Source organism: Mastomys coucha, unplaced genomic scaffold, assembly GCF_008632895.1.
Source record: "Mastomys coucha isolate ucsf_1 unplaced genomic scaffold, UCSF_Mcou_1 pScaffold21, whole genome shotgun sequence".
Taxonomy (NCBI): Eukaryota; Metazoa; Chordata; class Mammalia; order Rodentia; family Muridae; genus Mastomys; species Mastomys coucha.
Window position 1 is genome coordinate 122,084,913 of NW_022196904.1, and position 19,325 is coordinate 122,104,237.

General features: G+C 37.4%; 1 protein-coding gene across 4 annotated transcripts in view; it reads left to right on the forward strand.

Annotated features, from left to right (window-relative positions):
* The window catches only part of Zranb1 (zinc finger RANBP2-type containing 1), a 62,774-nt gene that overhangs the window by 32,077 nt on the left and 11,372 nt on the right, over positions 1 to 19,325 (forward strand). For all 4 annotated transcript variants that reach the window (XM_031388604.1, XM_031388607.1, XM_031388606.1 and 1 more), the window contains 4 exons: positions 10,566 to 10,753; positions 14,815 to 14,968; positions 16,898 to 16,969; positions 17,451 to 17,649. In XM_031388604.1, coding sequence (XP_031244464.1) covers positions 10,566 to 10,753; positions 14,815 to 14,968; positions 16,898 to 16,969; positions 17,451 to 17,649 — 613 coding nt within the window. The remainder of the gene's footprint in view (positions 1 to 10,565; positions 10,754 to 14,814; positions 14,969 to 16,897; positions 16,970 to 17,450; positions 17,650 to 19,325) is intronic.

Consider the following 19,325-nt stretch of genomic DNA (forward strand, 5'->3'; position numbering starts at 1 on the left):
CTCTGTTGAGGGACATCTGGGTTGTTTCCAGGTTCTGGCTATTATAAATAAGGCTGCTATGAACATATTTTTTAAAAAAAAAAAGAAGAAGAAGAAGAAGAAGAAGACTCTGAGGCAGGAAGATTGCCAGAAATTTGAGGACAGCCTGAACTACATAATGGACTATAGAAGGTTGTACTTGGACTCAGTGTTACAGTTTAAAACAAAACATAAAAACCCCAAAATTTAGAAGCATTATTGAAGTAAGTTGTGTATATTGTGGGCAGAACCCAAGCATTGAGAGTTGGGCTTCTTTAAGAAAAAAAAGATTAAAATAATTTATTTTTCTTTCTTCATTTCCAGTCTTACAGACAGCTCAGTATATCATCAGCCTATTCTGAGGAACATCACAGTCTGTATGAAAGGTACAAGCAGCGCACAGGATTGTGTAGTCTTGTCATGGTGCTTCATTGTCTACTTTGTTACTATTTGGCGCCTGTCTTTTCTCTTACTGGCCTGTTGCTACTGAAACACTTGAGTTAGTCAAAGTACATGTGACACTTTGCCCCTAAATCTTTCTTTTAGTGTATTTTCCAATAACAAGGACATTTGACCCATATAACTCAGGCTATAATTATGCAGGAAATGGAGTACTGGAGTCCACCACATTCATTAGTTCCTCTGATTGCTTTGTCCCACCCTGTTAAATCAAGGCAGATGATACTGCATTCAGTTATTTTGTCTGTTCAATCTTTTAGTCTAGAGCAGTGATAGTTTTTTAAAAAATATTCTTTTATGGCATTAATGTTTGAAAATTTCAGTTTTTTAGAATAACTCTCAATTTTAAGTTTTTCTGTGATATAGATTCAACTAGGTATTACTTTTTGGAGAGGGAGGAATACTACAGAGATGAAGTTATTTAGTGGTGCTTCTGATATCTCTGAATAATGCCTGTGTATCATTGTCTTTTTCTATATCTTAAGATTTATTTCTTTTATGTATATGAGTGTTTTGCCTGCCATATGTATTATATGTACGAGGTGCACAGGGAAGCCAGAAATGGACATTGAATCCCTGAAACTGGAGTGACAGGTGGTTGTTAGCTGCTGGGTATGGTGGCTCATGCTTGAAAAGTAGAGATAGGAAGATCAGAAGTTTTAAGTTTCCAGCTATGTAGTGAGTTGGGATGCATGTTTTAAGACCTAAATATATGGGCCAAGGAGATGGCTCAGTGAGTAAAACTCATTGCATAAACCTGAATTTGATCCCTGGAACCCATGTATAGGTGGAAGAAGAGAACAGATTCCACAGAATAGTTCTCTGATTTTCACAGCTCTCTGGCACATATGTTCCCTCTTTCTCCATCACACCTACACAGCAACACAGTAGTTAATAAAGATTAAAAAAATAACTAAATAATGTAATACAAACCTGAATTACTGTCTTACTTTTCTTTTGCTGTGATAATAGACCTTGACTAAAGCAACTTACAGAAGAAAGAGAGTTTATAGTTTCAGTAGGTAAGTCTATGAATGTCATGACAGAGAGCATGTCAGCAGGTAGGCAGGCATGGTACTGGAGTTTGATCCCTGAGACTCACAGGGTAGAAGGAGAGAACCAGTTATTACAAGTTGCCCTCTGGCTTCAATACATATGCATACCTGTGCTTCACCCCTCCTTGGACATGGAATAAAAGAGGGAAAAAAGTAAGGTAGAGAATGATGAAGGAGTTGACCTGATTTTTACAGGCACATACACAAAACGTGTTAAGAGTCAAGAATGCACAGTTTGAAAGAATTAATCATAGTTGGACTGAAAAATAAAACATGGTAGAGGTAACATGTAGAAAAGGGTGAACTATTTGAGGTCTGTTCACCTGGATAAGTTTAGCTCTCTGTGTATAAGGGCAGCAGCAACCCTTTGAAACCTCTGAAAGGAATGCCTCCATCTAATTGATGGTTTAGGAAGACCATTCTGGCCACAATGTAGGAAAAAGTGAAGGACCAACACCTGGGAGGAGCAGATCAGAGGTAGAACTGACAAAAATTGGAAGACTTTATATTGGCTGAGAGGAGGAAAAGTTGTTAAAGAAAATAGTCAGGTTTTTTGGTTTGAACACCTCCATTGGATAGGTATATAGAGAGAAGATAGGAAAGGACAGGATAATTTTAGATATGATATGAGGACATCTCATGTGTGTATTGTTGTGCATAAGGGCTTGAAACTGCTGTGCAGAATATCCAATCAGTTTTGTATGGGCTATCGTTAGTTAAGCTGTGGAACCTTTTCCTGTAGTAGCAAATGATGGGGACTTTGCTGTTTGATGTTTTTGGCTGAAAAGCAGATAGCTTTGTGCTCATCTACATGAACTCAGTACTTATATAACATGCTTTCTCACTTGATGATTCACTGTCTGGATGACCACCGACTCATGATCGTCACATCATAAGCCACCAAGAATAGCTCTGAATGTGGCCCAATAGCAAATAGCAAACTAAAAATATTCAGAGATTTTTGTGTGTGATTTCCTTTCCTAACCTCCCCCAACTTGATTACATGCTTGTTTTATTTTTGCACACAGGGGGTGGGGTGGATTAGAGACCCTGGTTGTCTTGAAATTCAATCTGTAGACTAGGCAGGCCTTGAACTCACAGAGATCTGCTGTCTTCTGCTTTCTGAGTGCTTTGATTAAAGGTATGTGGGTGGCACCATGCATGGCTGATTCCATGGTTCATGAGCTGTGTGAACTTTGTAGATGACAGTGATGTATCCTAGTGTCTTAGTTTGGGTTTTATTACTGTGAAAAGGCACCATAAACAAGGTAACTCTTATAAACAATAAAATTTAATTGGTGCTGGCTTTCAAGTTATATCGTCAAGGTGGGAAGCTTGCAGCATCCAGGCAGGCTTGGTGTTGGAGGAGCAGAGAATTCTATATTTTGGTTTAAAGGCAGGCAGGCAGAAGATTGTCTTCTGCAGTCAGCCAAAAGGAGGATCTCTCTTCCACCCTGGGTGGAGCTTGAACATAGGACATCGAAGCCCACCCCCACAGTAACACACTTCCTCCAACAAGGCCACACCTACTCCAACAAAGTTACACCTACTAATAGTGCCACTTCTTGTGGACCAAGCATATTCAAACCACCACACCTCATGTTAGAAGGTTAGGCACAGCTGCCAGGCCTTTCTAAAATAGAATAATTCTAAACAAAGTCAATCAAGATACTGTGATAGTATAGGGAATTTTTTTTATTAGATGTTTTCTTTATTTACAATATCTCCTTTCTCAGGTTCCCCTCCCCCCCCAAAAAAAAGAAAAAAAGAAAGAAAAAATAAATAAAATTAAAAAAAAAACAAAACTAAAACAAACCCCTGTTCCCTCCCCCCTCTCCCTGCTCACCACCCCATCCCCTCCTGCTTACTGGCCCTGGCATTCCCCTACACTGGGGCATAGAACCTTCACAGGGCCAAGGGCCTCTCCTTCCATTGATGACCAACTTAGCCATCCTCTGCTATACATATGCTTCTGGAGCCATTAGTCCCACCATGTGAACTCTTTGGTTGGTGTTTTAGTCCCTCGGAGCTCTGAGGGTACTAGTTAGTTCATATTGTTGTTCGTCCTAAGGGGCTGCAAACCCTTTAGCTCCTTGGGTCCTTTCTCTAGCTCCTTCATTGGGGACCCTGTACTCAGTCCAATGGATGGCTGTGAGCCTCTACTTCTGTATTAGTCGGGTACTGGAAGAGCCTCTCAGGAGACAGTTATATCAGGCTCCAGTCATCCAGCACTTGCTAGCATCCACAATAGTGTCTAGTTTTGATGACTGAATATGGGAAGAGCAGAGCAGGCAGAGCAGTCTCTGAATTGTCCTTCCTTTATTTAGTCTCTGCTCCATAGTTAGTCTCTATAACTCCTTCCATGGGTATTTTGTTCCCCCTTTTAAGAAGGAACGAAGTATCCACACTTTGGTTTTCCTTTTTCTTGAGTTTCTTATGGTTTGTGTTTTTTTTAATAGATGGGGTTTCCCTGTGTAGCACTGGCTATTCTACCCTGGAACTCGCTTTGTAGACCAGGCTGGCCTTGAACTCAGATATATCTGTCTCTGTTTCTTGAGTGTGTGTGTGTGTGCCACTATGCCTGGGATTCAGTTTTTGTTGCTGTTTGGAAGATAGAGAACCTTTGGGTTTGACTGCATTGGTGAATGGGGGTTTGGCATATACCATTTATGTAAATTTTAAAAGTGCTCTTTTAAAATTCTCCATTAAAAAAAAAAACAACTTCCTTTCAGTTGTATGCTTCAGTGATGTTTTTGGTTATATTAAAATTGGAGATCAAGCTCATTTCTCTAACTTGCTAATATTTGTACTTATTTCTGATGGCTTGTACTAAAGATGATTTTTATGATTTGTTCCTTTAAATCCTTTCATTATGCATTTTATAGTACTTTTTTTCTGCCCATCAAGATCCCCTTTCTTTTGAAAGTACCTGTCATATTTACCCACGACTTTGGAATTTATATTTTCACAATAGTTGGGTTAATAGTCTGATCAAAGATAGAAGGAAGAAAGGAAGAGCTCAGAGGTATAAACTATATTTGTTATACTGCTGTAATTGTTAATAGGTAATTTTAAAGGTATTAGGAACTTTTTGACTTCCTTATTTCATTATTAAAATATTCTTTTATTTTCCTAAAGAGAATGTTTTAATGAATAATGAGATTGGAAAGACGTTAGGCTTGATTATAACTAGGTCTAAAAACATATTTTCAGAGAGATCATATAGTTTGCTGCTTTTACAGAGGACCTGGATTTAGTTTCCAGTACTCACTTTGCAGCTAACTGATTGTAACTCCAGTTCCAGGGATTCAATACCTTCTGGTCTCCTTTGCTGCCAGGCATGTGCATAGTACATATATGTTCAGGAATGCAGTCAAAACACTCATACATATAAAATACAAATGAATAATTATTTTCAACTTCTGATTTCTCATTTATTGATTTTTCTTTTGAAAGGCCACTGTTCTGGTATACTATTCTAGTAATAGAAATGGCAGGCCTGAGCTTTTTGACATTGGTTATGTCAAAATGCAATTAGGAAAAATGCAATTAGGAGGTAGTTTGTCTGATCTGCTCAAATTATTTCTGTAATTAGGTTTGCTTGTACATAGCTGAAGGCATAGTTAAAAATGCTAAGGGCATTAAAATAAAATTCAGCTTTTCATCTTGGAGAGATGGCTTAATGGGTAAGAGTGCTTGCTGTGTGAGCCTGGGGACCTTAGCACCCTTAGATTCTAGCACCCACATTAAAAGCCAAGAGTAGCCATGAACATGTAACTCCTTTTCTTTATAACTCCAGGGTTGTGGGCTTTCTGGCTTACCAGCGTATCTTCAGGTTCAGTGAGAGACTTTGTCATAAAGGAATAAGATGGAAGGTGATAAGAGTAGGACACTCAGTGACATTTTCATCTGACTTCTGTAGATACACACATGCACAACACACTCTCTGTCTCTTACACACAAAAAATGCAATACTTATTTGAGCATTAAAAGAGTTTCTTGCAAATATTTGAGTCTAGGTTATGATTAAACTATACCTAAGGCTATTTTAAGGGTATTTTAAAGAATAGTTACTGGGTGGGATAGTTTTTATTAGTATTCAAAGTCAATTAAATAAGCCTTAGGAAGAGAAAGCTGCCTAGTCAGTACAGCCAGCCACGTCTGTATCTTTCTACTGACCATCCTGCAGGACATTCTGAACACTACCACTTAAAACTAACTTTTCTCTTTAAGGGTTCCTGAAATTGTGCCTGCTGTCTCCAGGTCCACCCTCACCCCACAGCATAAACCATGCTGTGATGTTACACAGCTACCATAGAACTCCAGGGTAGTGTTGAGCTGGCCCATGTGGGTTCAGGTAAGTCTTGGCTTTTTTTTTACCATTTGGCATTTTTTTCAAAGTTAGTTACCATTATGATTTTATGTCATAAAGGAAAATAAGGCAAAACTTTGAAAACTGTGCCATATATGGGGGAAAAAATAAGTCCATTATTGAAACATTTAATGAGCCAGCTCCAGATGCTAACCAGTGGAGTTCCATAGTAGCTGTGAAGTCCTCAGTGAGTCTGACCTGTGGCTTCAAAATATGTTAGGTCCCACTCTGGCCCAGTTTATCGGACAATATGATGTGAGCTGTTCCTGCTGTGGCAGCCTCTTAAAGAGTTTATTTGGCAGCTAGTAATATACTTTCATTTACCTAAAGTCTGAAGAATTTAAGAAATACATTAACATCCTCCTCATTTCTGATTGCCAGTAATTAGGTAATTTTGAGTGTGTAATGATATTGTGGGTCAGTTTTAGGTTGTTGGTTTGGAGTTAATCTCAGAATGCTTCCAGTTCTCTTTTTATTTGCCTTTATAATAATACAAAGAAGGAGGGACAGGAAACACAATATAAGTTTGTTAAAGAATACTAAGGTATTTCAGTTACTTTTGGGGACATTATGAGTGGTCAGAAGCCTAAAGAGCAGGTTTAAATAATACCTGTCTCTTCTCTTAGAATGGATTAACTTCCCTGCTCTCAGCTTACCCCGCCTAGCCTTTGTTCTATAAAGTGAGGTTTTATCACTTGATATTTATTTGTGGCCCTTTCCTGCCTTCAGTGCTTCTGTTTTTTTCTTACTTTCATCCCTGATGTTAGCAGTTGCTAAAAATGTAAAGAGCTCAGGGAAATCTTTGTGGTTGTGTTACCCTCCCACCTCCTAAGCAGAGAAATGTGGTGGCTAATATTTAATTATATGACACAAGCCAAGTAGTACTTTTTTTTTAAAAAAAAAGATTTATTTATTATTATATATAAGTACACTGTAGCTGTCTTCAGACGTACCAGAAGAGGGCATCAGATCTCATTACGGGTGGTTGTGAGCCACCATGTGGTTGTTGGGATTTGAACTCAGGACCTTTGGAAGAGCAGTCAGTGCCTTTACCCGCTGAGCCATCTCACCAGCCCCCAGGTAGTACTTTTAAGCATCAAACCTACAGTGAAAGCTCAAGTGAAGAAACTCTAAAATTGATCAGTAGTTCTTTTTGAGCAACATGTAAAATTTAACAAAACTTGGACAGTTTCATGATGCTCTCATGAACTTTGACCTGTAATAAATTTATTAATCTTTGTAGATGAAAATTTACTGGTTAAAGTATAAGCTCGTATGGATAAAGAACACAATGGAATTATATATTCCAAAGTGTTATTAAAAAGAGGTATATTGTACCCATTTGTGTGCTGGGAAGGTTGGAGTCTTTTTCCTCTGTCTCCTCTGTTTCTGGTCTGTGTTTTGGGGAACAACAGCATAGTCCTGCTTGAGTTTTAACAAAGACTTGAGTGGGAGGGGAGAATTCAGTATTTTTGATGTTCAAATCAATTGAAAATTCTGACTAGCTCTGTGTCTGTGACTTAGCTTTCTGAGGTGTGAGACATATAACATAGAGTTCAGTTTATAGTTTTTGAAAGGATATGTTGACAAGCAGTAATGTCAGTTGTAGTTCCAGGTGTAGTTTGCATAGTTTGGTGCATCTGATCTCCTCACCCCATGTGCCAGTGCTAATTTCAGAAGTCCCTCAGAAACATAAGTAAAGAAACGAATTAAGAACTTCTAAGACATCAGCTGTACAATGACTTAGCTGAAGAGTAAAGGCAGAGATTTAGAGGATCTTCCAAATCAAAGAGAGAAGACACTTGGTATTTAGCTTTAGATTACCTCATATTTGCACTTCAGGGAAAAAGTATTTGAGCTCACAACAGTTTCATATATGTCTATATGTTTGTACACATGCATAAATCTTCCTCTGTCTATTCAGGTATACAGATCAAGCTTTTGGGCTACTTTCAGAACTTGGAGCATTTTATGTATGATATGTATTTTATAAATAGATAATGTTTTTAGGTTTTAAGCCAAAATCTGTAAAAGGTACAGAGATGTAGTGTTTTTTACTTCCTATGTTGGGTATCAGACCCATTGCTTTTTAATTGCTACATATGTGTGCTATCACTGAATTATACTTCATCCCTAGTTCTGGCTCTGATAGGACTGAAAGGGGGAAACTTGTCTTTGTAAAGACTGTAGAGTAGGGTGTGGTGGCATATACCTGTAGTCCTATCAGTTGGTCGACTTAGGTGGAATTGCCTCAAGTTTGAGGACATTCTTTAGTATACAGTGAATTCTAGACTTGGACTAAACTGAGAGGCCCTATCAATCAAAGTAAAATAAATTATAGAAATAAAAGGAGATGATGAATATACCCGGTTTGACTACTATAAACTACATTAAATTATTTTTAGGCATTCTATATACTTGAACATAATTAGAAATAGTAAACTCTTTAATGATAGATGACTTTCATTTAAATAGTACTACTTATAACTGCTCTTGAGCTTTGTGCTTCAGGAAGATGTTATGTTGTCTCATGCTAACTGTACTACAGTTTGGTCCAGGATGTTTTGAAGCCTTTATGTTTAAAGTGGATTAGAGTTGGCATTCATAGTTGAACTGTGTGGTAAGCAATGTATTGACCCAAAATGCAAACTAGAATTTTTGTAAGAAGACATTCTTTTTGTTTGTTTGTTTCTCTGTGTAGCCCTGGCTGTTCTGGGACTAGTTATGTGGCCCAGGCTGAGTCTAAAGGCATGTGCCACCACTGCCTGGTGACATTCTTATTTAATAACATGAGAGTTACAGTTGGTTGTTTTGTTTTTGTGGTTTTAGGATTAACTTAGGTCTTCATGCATGGCAAAAGGTCTGCCATGGGGCAAGCTTCACTCCCAGCCTAAATGTAGTGGGCTTTTTTTATAGTTTGAGTTGAAAAATTTTGTTGTTATTAGCCTCTTGTTAAGCTCTTAGACTCACTGGGTCCTCCTGTCTGAGACACATAAGAACTAGTACTATGCAGTCTACAATATCATGCATACGTTCTTAGGAACCCTAACCTGAAAAGTTTGTATGTACATGTTGGGGTTTGGGGGTAGGGTTAAATTTGTAGAAAAGATCCATGACTCTACAGAGTTTGAAAACTTGTAAAGCTGACCTTCATTCGTGTCTCACAGATGTGATTTAAAGGATTTTGGGGAAGATTGGTGTCATGTACTTACTGTCTTTTTTGCTTCTCATACCATTTTCTCCTTCATATACCACGTATAAAGAGTACTTTTATCTCAATTCCTAATTCAAAATGGCAATTAAAATGCCTTTTAAAAGCACACTAAGAATATTTTTAGCTAATTTTAGCATTTTACTTGGAAGAACTTTTTTTTCTGACCTAACTTAGGAAACACAGAAAAATAGTTTAGTAATTTGTTTTACTGTATTTATTAGAAGCTAGTGTGCCTTGTCACCCCCTGAAGGCTGTTTATCATCCATACTGATCAGGAAGTACTTTCTTTACTTAACATTAATTTGTGCTAAGGTTAATAAAATAGTGAATAGAAGGTTTATGGCTTTTAAAAATGGTATTTATTTTATATTCCTATTCTAATTGTTTTATTTTAGCATATTTAAAATTGTATAGTATTTTTTAAGTTTTATGTTTTAACAACTGTCACTGCCCCACACCCCCTGTAACCCCACCCCCACCCCCATAGACCAGGCTGGCCGTATAGAGATCTGTCTGCTTCTGTCTCCCAAGTGCTGGGATTAAAACTATTCACTTTGTTTAGAGACATTGTCTCTCTAACATAGTCTAGCCTGAAAATCACTGTTGTAGTCCAGGCTTGTCATGAACACACTGCCCTCTTGCCTTTAACTCCTAAGTAGAGGGCTGTAATTACAGTTGGGAATCAGTACACCTATGCTATTCATGAACAATTTGTAACATATATGAGGAAGTCTTAGGAGATTCTGAATTCAAAATGCTGTCAATTTTTATTTAAAATGAAAATTATTTTAGACCTACACAGCACAGTAAAAAGCTCTGTGTTTGTTTTATTATGCTTTAAAAATGCAGGTAAAGGGGGCTGGAGAGATGGCTCAGCACTGACGGTTCTTCTAGTCGTCTTGAGTTTAATTCCCAGCAAAGACACCGTGACTCACAACCATCTGTAATGGGACCTGATGCCCTCTTCTGTTTTGTTTGAACACAGCTACAGTGTATTCCTATACACAAAATAAACACATAATTCTATTTATTTTGAAACAGCCAAACACTAACTGGAATCACATGTACATCTCTTTGGGTTTTGCTATCAGGGTCAGTACAAAACAATAAAGGTTCATTTCTTCTGTGAAGTCTAGTTTCTCAAACTAGGTTTTCCTCATTAATTTTAATCCACTTACTATAGTCTAGTAGTTCTTTAGAGCTTGCCATAGCATGGAGCCTAACCATGATGTGAGGTAAGTACCAAACTAGGTAGTTCTAGTCTGGAAAGAAATTTGAAATGGTAGAGAAACACTAATTTTCCTTATTTTCTTTAGGACATATAAGTGATATTCCAGGATCCAGGAAGGACAAAGAAATGTTTGAAAGAGTTTAATGTGGCCACTTCCTTTGTATATACTTCTTAGAAAAAAAAATAAGTACTTTTCTATGTTGGTGCTTGTTTTAGGGGTTGTGGAAGGTGATTTAGCAGCCATAGAAGCATACAAGTCATCAGGAGGAGATATTGCACGCCAGCTTACTGCAGATGAAGTACGCTTGCTGAACCGTCCTTCTGCTTTTGATGTTGGCTACACTCTGGTACACCTGGCCATACGCTTTCAGAGGCAGGACATGTTAGCGATATTGCTTACAGAGGTAAGTGTGGCATTTAGGTTTTTGACTTTAAGGGTAAACAAATGTATTATCACTGAACTCTCACCAGCTTTAATGTTCTTATATATTGAAGAAATAGGTACTTTAGTTTTTTCATTATTTATTATTTTGTTGATACACTGTGGGTTGAGTATAGGGCCTTGTATATACTAGGCAAGTGTCTTACCACTGAGCTATATCCCCAGCCATAATTTTTATTTTTAATGTGACAGTGTTTTCTCAAACTGTTCTTAAATGTTTTAAACATTTTTACTTGGTTTTAAAAATCATTTTACATTTAAGAGATTTTAATAGTTTTTTCAAAAGTTATTTTTATTTATTGTGTATGAGTCTTTTGCTTGCTTGTATGTATATGTGTGCACAATGTGAGTGCAGTGATTTCAAAGGCTGGAAGATGGTGTTAGATCCCCTTGGAACTGGAGTTATAGTTTGTTGCAAGATGTTATGTAGGTGCCAGGAACCAAATTCATGTCCTCTGCAAGAGCAGCCAGTGTTCTTAACTACAGAGCCATTTCTCATGCTACCTCTTTCCATTGTATTTTTTTCCCTTTTGGTTTTTTGAGACAGGGTTTCTCTGTGTAGCCCTGGCTGTCCTGGAACTCACTCTGTAGACCAGGCTGGCCTCAAACTCAGAAATCCACCTGCCTCTGCCTCCCAAGTGCTGGGATTAAAGGCATGCTGGGATTAAAGTCCCAGCTGGGACTTATTTTTTTTTATTTGTTCATTCAACTAAGAAATATTTATTCAGTACTTCTGCTGTGTGCCAAGCTCTGTGGCTAAGGAGGATATAACTCTTTCTTTATTGAGTTTCTAGACAAGTGGAGACATGAGTGGGTAATTCTTACTGAGTACTTAGGAAAGAACTTGGGAGGTGTTTTCCCTTTATGTTTAGAGCAAATCCTATCTCAACAAGTTTCCCTCTCTCCCTGCTCCTGTTCCTCCTTTTGCCTTTCCTCCTTCCCCTTCACAGGATCTCATATATCCCAGACTAGCTTTCAACTTGCTATGAAACTGAGGATAACCTTGAACTTCTAACCTTCCTTCACCTTTTGAGCACATTATAGGTGTGCACTGCCATACCTGTTTTATGTCATGTTAGGGATGGACTTGTGCATGCAAGGTACCTGAACTGCATTTCATCAGATTTCTTGAGGAGGAATAGAAGTTAGCATGTGAAGTAAGCTTGGGGGAGAATTGAGTTAAGTAGACTGTGAAGGCATAAGGGATCATATTCCTGAGGATATGACTTTATTATTCAGATAAGAGACTTTATTTTTCATAATAAGAGATATAGAATAAAAGTACAAAAAGATAATTGTGGATTCAGTTTTTGTCACTATGCATTTTCTGGGTATACTTTATATAAGAATATAAATTGATTATTCTAATTTGCCAGTATCCAGGATACTATATGGAGATTAAAAAATATGCAAGATAGATGAAAACTCGATTTTATTGGCCAGCCATTGCGTTTAATTTGGCAAGATCCCAGTGACATCAGGGGAAGAGGTTGGGTAGACTCAGGGAAGAAAAGTTTAGAAAGAGGCAGGCTGCTGAGTATTAGATATGCATTATTAAAAAGGATCAGTGTGAGTAGAGGGATTCGATTTTGAAACATGGGCTAGAGTACAGTATCTTTGTAGGGTCCTAAATGTGATGACTGTATTGGTGTTGTAATGGCCACTAGAATTGTTGCATTGCGGGAGATGCCATAGTGGTTGGTGTAGTTGCCATTGATGGCATGTGACCAGATATAAGAAGATGGCTGTGAGCCAGGGTTAAAATTTTTAGGATATTCATAGATTTCTTTGGGCTTGTGAACACAGGGCTCAAAAGGTACATTCTAGTTACTAGGCTTCTAAAAGCAGTCTGGGGACTAATGGTGAGATGGTACTAAAGTATCTATGAATTCATGATTGTTATGTCACAAATTACCTCAAAGACATTAGCTTAAGACAGACATTTTGTTACTTAAACATTTTGCAGGAGTTGGGAATCTTAGCTGAATGATTCAGGTCAAGATGCCTTGAAGATGACTCTGGGAAAAGTGTCTGCTCTTTAAGTGTCTTTAAAGATCAGAATTTAAATCCTCAGCACCCACAAAAATGTTGGACAGGCATGAGGACCTCCTGTAATCCCAGCACTCAGGAGTCAGAGACAGAAGATCCCTGAAGCAAGCTGGCTAACTGAAATGCTAAGCTCCAGGCTCAGTGAGAGACCCTGTCTAGTAAAATGAAATGGAAAGTCATAAGGAATACACATGACATCAAAATCTAGCTTCTAAAAGCATTTGAATAATGTGTACAGGTACTCATACACATGCACATGCAAGATCTTACCCATACATAAACATAGTATTGTCAAGCTGTTGGATAGGGTTGTAAGTCAAAAAACTTGACTAGCACTAGAGAATCTGCTTCCAGGCTCATCTACAAGGGTCTATTGACTACAAGGGGCTATTAACTACCCTGCTATGTGGGTTCATTCACAGTACTGTTCGTGGCTGCTGATGTCACCTAAAGCAGATGACTGAAAAGAAAATGCAGAAATGTTATCAAAGTAGAAGTTGTGGTTCCTGAGGGGGTTTTGTTTGTTTGTTTTTTTTAAAAAAAAAAAAACAACAAGATCTCACTATGTAATCCTGGCTAGCCTTGAACTCACGGAAATTTACTTCTGCTTCCTGTCTGGGATTAAACTCAGTACTCAGCTTTATGAGTCAATTTAAGAAACGCATTATTTTCACTTTTGTAATATTTTCTGGGGCTGATAGACCCAGTTGGGGAGAGAGAAGAGAAGTGTTGATTGAGGTCAAGAACAAAATTAATATTAAATATTTATTTCAGTGGAAAGTATAGGCGCTCCCAATGATTGTTTTTAAAGGGGCCATTAGGGAGGGTACAGAAGTAGGGTGCAAATCTGACCTAAGAGGGTATGTTTATAGAAAATGCATAGAACCAAGTTCTTCTGGATGATGTTTATTACAAGAAAATACTTTATAGTTTAGGCCATTAGTTAAGGAAAATGAAGGATTCTTGTGTAGTAAAGTCTGTGGATCTTTTTCAATTTATGGACTCCAGGTTAAGCACAACTGGCCTAAGGAGGATGGTTGAAGTCAGAAGGCTGAAAAGGAGAGATAAGAAACAGGTTTCAGGGTTTAAGGATGGTAGTGTGACGGGAATGTTTCAAGCTTTTCTTGAAATATATTCAAGGTCCGTTGTATGTTGTTTTAAAAAAGAATTTGGGGTATTCATGTTATTCACGAATTTGGGGTATTCTTGTTATCTGACAAATAGTCCATTCTGAAAATACCTGATAATTGTTTCTTAATTTTCAGTTACTTGAACTTTGATTTCTAGGTTCATGGAGCTAGAATGTAATAAAAAAATTTTATAGTACTGGCACTCAGTAAAATCAAAATAAGGAGTCCTGTAGCTGTGTTAATTCTGCTGAGTTCTTACCAATTCTGGCTCCTTTAATATCAGTAATATGCAGATGATACGGTTACCAAAATCAGTAGATTACTACAAGACATGCTCCAGGTCCCGTTTATAATATGAAGGTGTTTTTAGCTTGTTCTCTCACCAGATTGCTAACAGCAGAGAGTAGAAGTGACTGGCTCACTTGGCAACCACTTTTACTAATAGATACTCTTCTTATAACTTAGAGTTACTGCAGAGGAACTCTGGTTGGCTGGTTGGTTGGTTGGTTGGAGATTAGCCGAGTCAGGTCTCTTAATTCCTATTCTTCCAATCTCAGACTTAGTAGTGATATGATTACAAGTGTGTGCCATCATTCCCTGCACATACACTAACTAAAATTGGAGTGCTAGTTGGAATCTTGTACCATTTGTTGCCATTCCACATTTAATGACTGCTTTTTAAACTGTTGTCCTGGTGATGTAAATGTCCATTGGCAAGGAAATAATACCTAGTACATTTAAGATTAAAAATGAATTTGGGGAAAATTTGCTTTTAAGTGCTGTTGTGTTTTGTTTCTATTTATGATGTATAAGATACAGAGGGAAGTTTCTTTCTGTATTTAAGGTATCTCAACAAGCAGCAAAGTGTATTCCAGCAATGGTGTGTCCTGAACTGACAGAACAAATCCGGAGAGAAATAGCTGCTTCTCTTCACCAGAGAAAGGGGGATTTTGCTTGCTATTTTCTGACTGACCTTGTAACATTTACATTACCAGCAGGTAACCCTGAAATTTATTATGAAAAGCACTCTCTGTTTTCTTAAGGTTACATTTTTATGTGGTGTAAAAATATAGTTTTGTAAGAAAGCAAGTAAGTTGGGATTTTTAAAGTTTTTATTTTATGTGTATGGGGGTTTCACCTACATGTATATTTGTGCCCCACATGTGTGCCTGGTACCCATGGAGGCCAGAAGAGGGTGTCAGATCCCTGGGACTGGAGTTAGAGTCAATAGTGAGCTGCTCTGTGGGTGCTAGGAATCAAGCCTGGGTCCTCTAGAAGAGCACCCAGCGCTTTTACCTGTTGAGCCATCTTACTAGCTCCATAGGTTAGGATCTTAACAATCTGACTGTTCTGTTTATTCTTGAAGTGACTCATACAAGAACTACTTGTAAACAAACACTTTGATGGTTAGAAGACAGTAAATGCCCTTTCTTTTTCTTTCTTTTTTTTTTTTTTCTTTTTTTTCTTTTTTGAGATAGGATTTCATTGTGTAGTTCTGGCTGGGCCTTGAACTCAAAGAGATCTCCCTCTTAAGTGCTGGAGTTAAAGGCATGTACCACCACACCTGGCATATTAAAAACAAACATACATATACTCATTTTCCCCTTTTATTTTTGAATATTCTTTTTTTAGGCTCTTATTTTTAATTTTTCCTTTATTTTCAAGTCTGTCTGTTTGCATACTCATTGGTACTGTTAAGAATTAGGGTATAGGTTTTGAATGGGTTGGGTTATTTGAATTAAAAATACTGGTACCTTTGAGCATATCACTGCTTTCATTCTTTGATTTCTGCTGTATTTATGAAGCATTTGTTAATGTTTCTAATTTTCTGACAGTTGAAAATGTCTAGAGGATGCTCTTTATGGATTAATATTAAATAAATACCCAATAAGTAAAAGTTCTATCTGGTATCCAAGTATTTTCACTTTTTCATAGTCAGGTGTATTCATGAAGGGTTAAACATGAAGCCTTTTAAAATCAGTAAATTTCATTGAAATATACTGTATATTAAGCTCATCTCGATACTAATTTATTGAAAAATCATTATTACATGTATTTATCTTGTGTGTGTACATGTTAGCCATGACATATTGTTGAGGTCAGAGGACCATTTACTAGAATTGGTTCTTTACTTCCATCATATGGGTCCTGGAGATTGAACTCAAGTAATTAGGCTTGGTGGCAAGTGATTTTTCCTGCTGAACCATCTTGCCAAACCATAAATACATTAAAAAGAAAACAAACCAAAATGCCATTTAAAAAAATAATGTATGTATATTTTAGATTTTTAAATTTAAATTTTAATGTATGTGTATGAATGTTTTGTCTGCATGTGTACATGTGTACCTTGTGTGTGCCTGGTGTCCTCAGAGGTCAGAAGAGGGCATCAGATTCCCTGGAAATGGAGTTAAGGATGGTTCTAATCTATCATATAGTTGCTGTGAATTGAACCTAGGGTCTTCTGCAAGAGCAACCATAGAGTCATTTCTCTAGCTCCCCCAAAGGGCTTTTAAGGGTAATGTTTTTTATTACATGAGAGTGCTCTATTAAGTAACCTGAACAAAACATGAATATTTGAGGAATGTTACCAAAGCATTGTGTCAAAGTGCCATGGTTCATTAACTTTTATGAGAAAATTTTTAATTTTGAAAATAGGTTTATGCAGAAGCTGCCCATATGAAGAGAGAGAACAAACTAAAATGCATAAGTAATTATTTTTCTACACCTCTTTTATATTAACTTTAAATAAGAATTTTAGTAATGAAACCCAGAAAGGAAAATTGCATATACATGATCATGTTTCATATAACATTAAATACAGATTATCTGACAACTTCAGTAGAAAGGGGTTTTTATTAGAGGTTTGTATTCCACTTACTAAGTTATTAAACACAAGATCTGCTTTTAAGTCTGGTTTTTCTATGCAGATATTGAAGATTTGCCTCCAACAGTTCAAGAAAAATTATTCGATGAGGTGCTTGATAGAGATGTTCAAAAAGGTAAGGATGCTATGAGTGCTCTAACTTACCTTTGTCCAGCTAGCTGCTTCATTGTGTTTAATGTAGGAAGCTTTATTGTATAGTTGTCTTGCCTTGTTTTAAATTAAAGATGTAGAGTCATAGTGGTCTCATATGCAAGGTTCTGGATTTGATCCCCATCCCTAAAACTAGCAATGCAAAACATAAAAGACATTCATAGCCTGCGTTAGAGTAAACAAACATTAAATCTTAAAATCCTTTTTTTTTCTACAGCTTACTCTAGAATGAACATGTTTCTGTGTTAAACATTTTTAGAAAACAAAATTGTAAAGGATTTGGAACTTGAATTATTTATTCCAGAACCACAATATATTTCACTTATTTAGAAAGTTTACATTAACAAATTACATATATATATTTTTGTAGGTAATATTTTTAGCCCAGTAAATATTTTATAATTGTGTAGACATGAAAATGAATGTATTATTTAAATTTCTCATAGAGCTAGAGGAAGAATCTCCAATTATAAACTGGTCTTTGGAGTTGGCTACACGTTTGGACAGTAGATTGTATGCACTTTGGAACCGGACTGCCGGGGACTGTTTACTTGACTCAGTACTACAAGCTACCTGGGGCATTTATGACAAAGACTCGGTGCTTCGGAAAGCCCTGCATGACAGCCTGCATGACTGTTCACATTGGTGAGCTGACAGCCTTCCTTGTTTCAGTGTAGAACTGTACTTGCTGGTCAGTACTGTACAGTAGTGACCTATTTTAACGTGTATAGGCATTTTGTTTGCATCTGTGTCTGTGCCTGTGCACCTTGTATATGTCTGGTGTCCAAGAAAGCCAGAATATTGGATCCCTTGGAGCTGAAGTTACAGGCATTTTGAGCTGTAGAGTGCTAGGAATCAAACTCAGGCCCTCTGGTAGAGCAGCAAGTACTGTTAAACTATTGAGCCATCTCAGCCAGGCATGGTGGTCCTCACCTTTAGTCCTAGCACTCGGCAGGTAGAGGCAGGCAAGTCTCTTGAGTTCCAGGCCAGCCTGGTCCACAGAACAAGTTCTAGGACAGCCAGGACTATATAGAGAAACTCAAAAAAAAAAAAAAGCAGCAACAACAAAAACCAAACAAACAAAAACTATTGAGCCATCTTGCTAGCCCTTCTTACATAAAAAGTTTTAAAGATTTTTTTTAACACATACACACACACACACACACAAATTCTCTCTCCCTCTCCCCCTCCCTCCCTTCCTCTCCCCTCTGTGTCTCTGTCTGTCTCTCTCTCTGTCTGTCTCTCTCTCTGTCTCTGTCTCTCTCTCTCTCTGTGTGTGCACATGCACTCACTTGTGTGTCAGTTCCTTCCTATACTGTGGGGATGTGATTGATTTGGTTTCTGTAATGGCATGTTCTCTTTTCCCTCCCTCCCTCCCTCCTTCTGTCCCTCCCTCCCTCTCTATCTATCTCCCTCCTTTCTCTTCCCTCCCTCCCCCCCTCTTTTCTTTCTCCTTTTTATCCCCCACAGATCTGCCCTGTGAGTTTAATGTGATTGCCCTGTATAGTGGATATATTCTCTGGTGCTGATGAAATGTAGCTGGAATTTCACTATGGTAAATCTTACCATCTTACAAATCTTTGAAAAGCAGTTTGGATCAGGACATACTAGTATACTTCTGTAACCATGCCAACCATGGAACTTGGGATGGAAGTGGCAAGAAGGCTACCTTTTGGCTATGTGTAAAGATCCTGTCTCAAATTTTAGCCCCATACAAAATCAGACACATCACTCAAGGCAGACTGATAGTTTTCCTTTGGTAGTAATTGCCTTATCTTGCAAAGCTAAATTTAAATTGTGAATTTTAGTAGTTGATTCACTCTTTTCCATAAATGAGAAAGTTTTATTTATTTTTTATTCTTTAATTCTTAGAGGTATTTGTAGCTAATAATAGTAACTTTGGTGTTTATTTTGTCTATTACTTAAAACTGGCAGTAGGGGATCTTCTCATATTTATATTTGAACTGTACTGAGTCATTTGAGATTGTGTTAGTCTAGCGCAAGGATGGGAAGAGGTAGTAGTAAGAGCACATAAATAGCTTGGTGGGGCATTTTGTTAGAGTTAGAAAACAGGAGATGCTTATATCATTGTGGCATTGCAGCAGAACTTTCAGTTGTCTTGATTCTGATGTATAATTCAAGGTGAAAACTTAGAGCTGTTATCTCTGTTATGAGATACCTTTTTTTTTTTTTTTTTTTTTTTTTTTTTTTTTTAGTATTTTAGAGTTCATATAAAAGGCTGAATTGAGAATCATAGAGATATCCTTCTGGTATCTTAGGAATAGGTACCTAAAGAAAGAAAATGGGAAGAGATGGAGTGT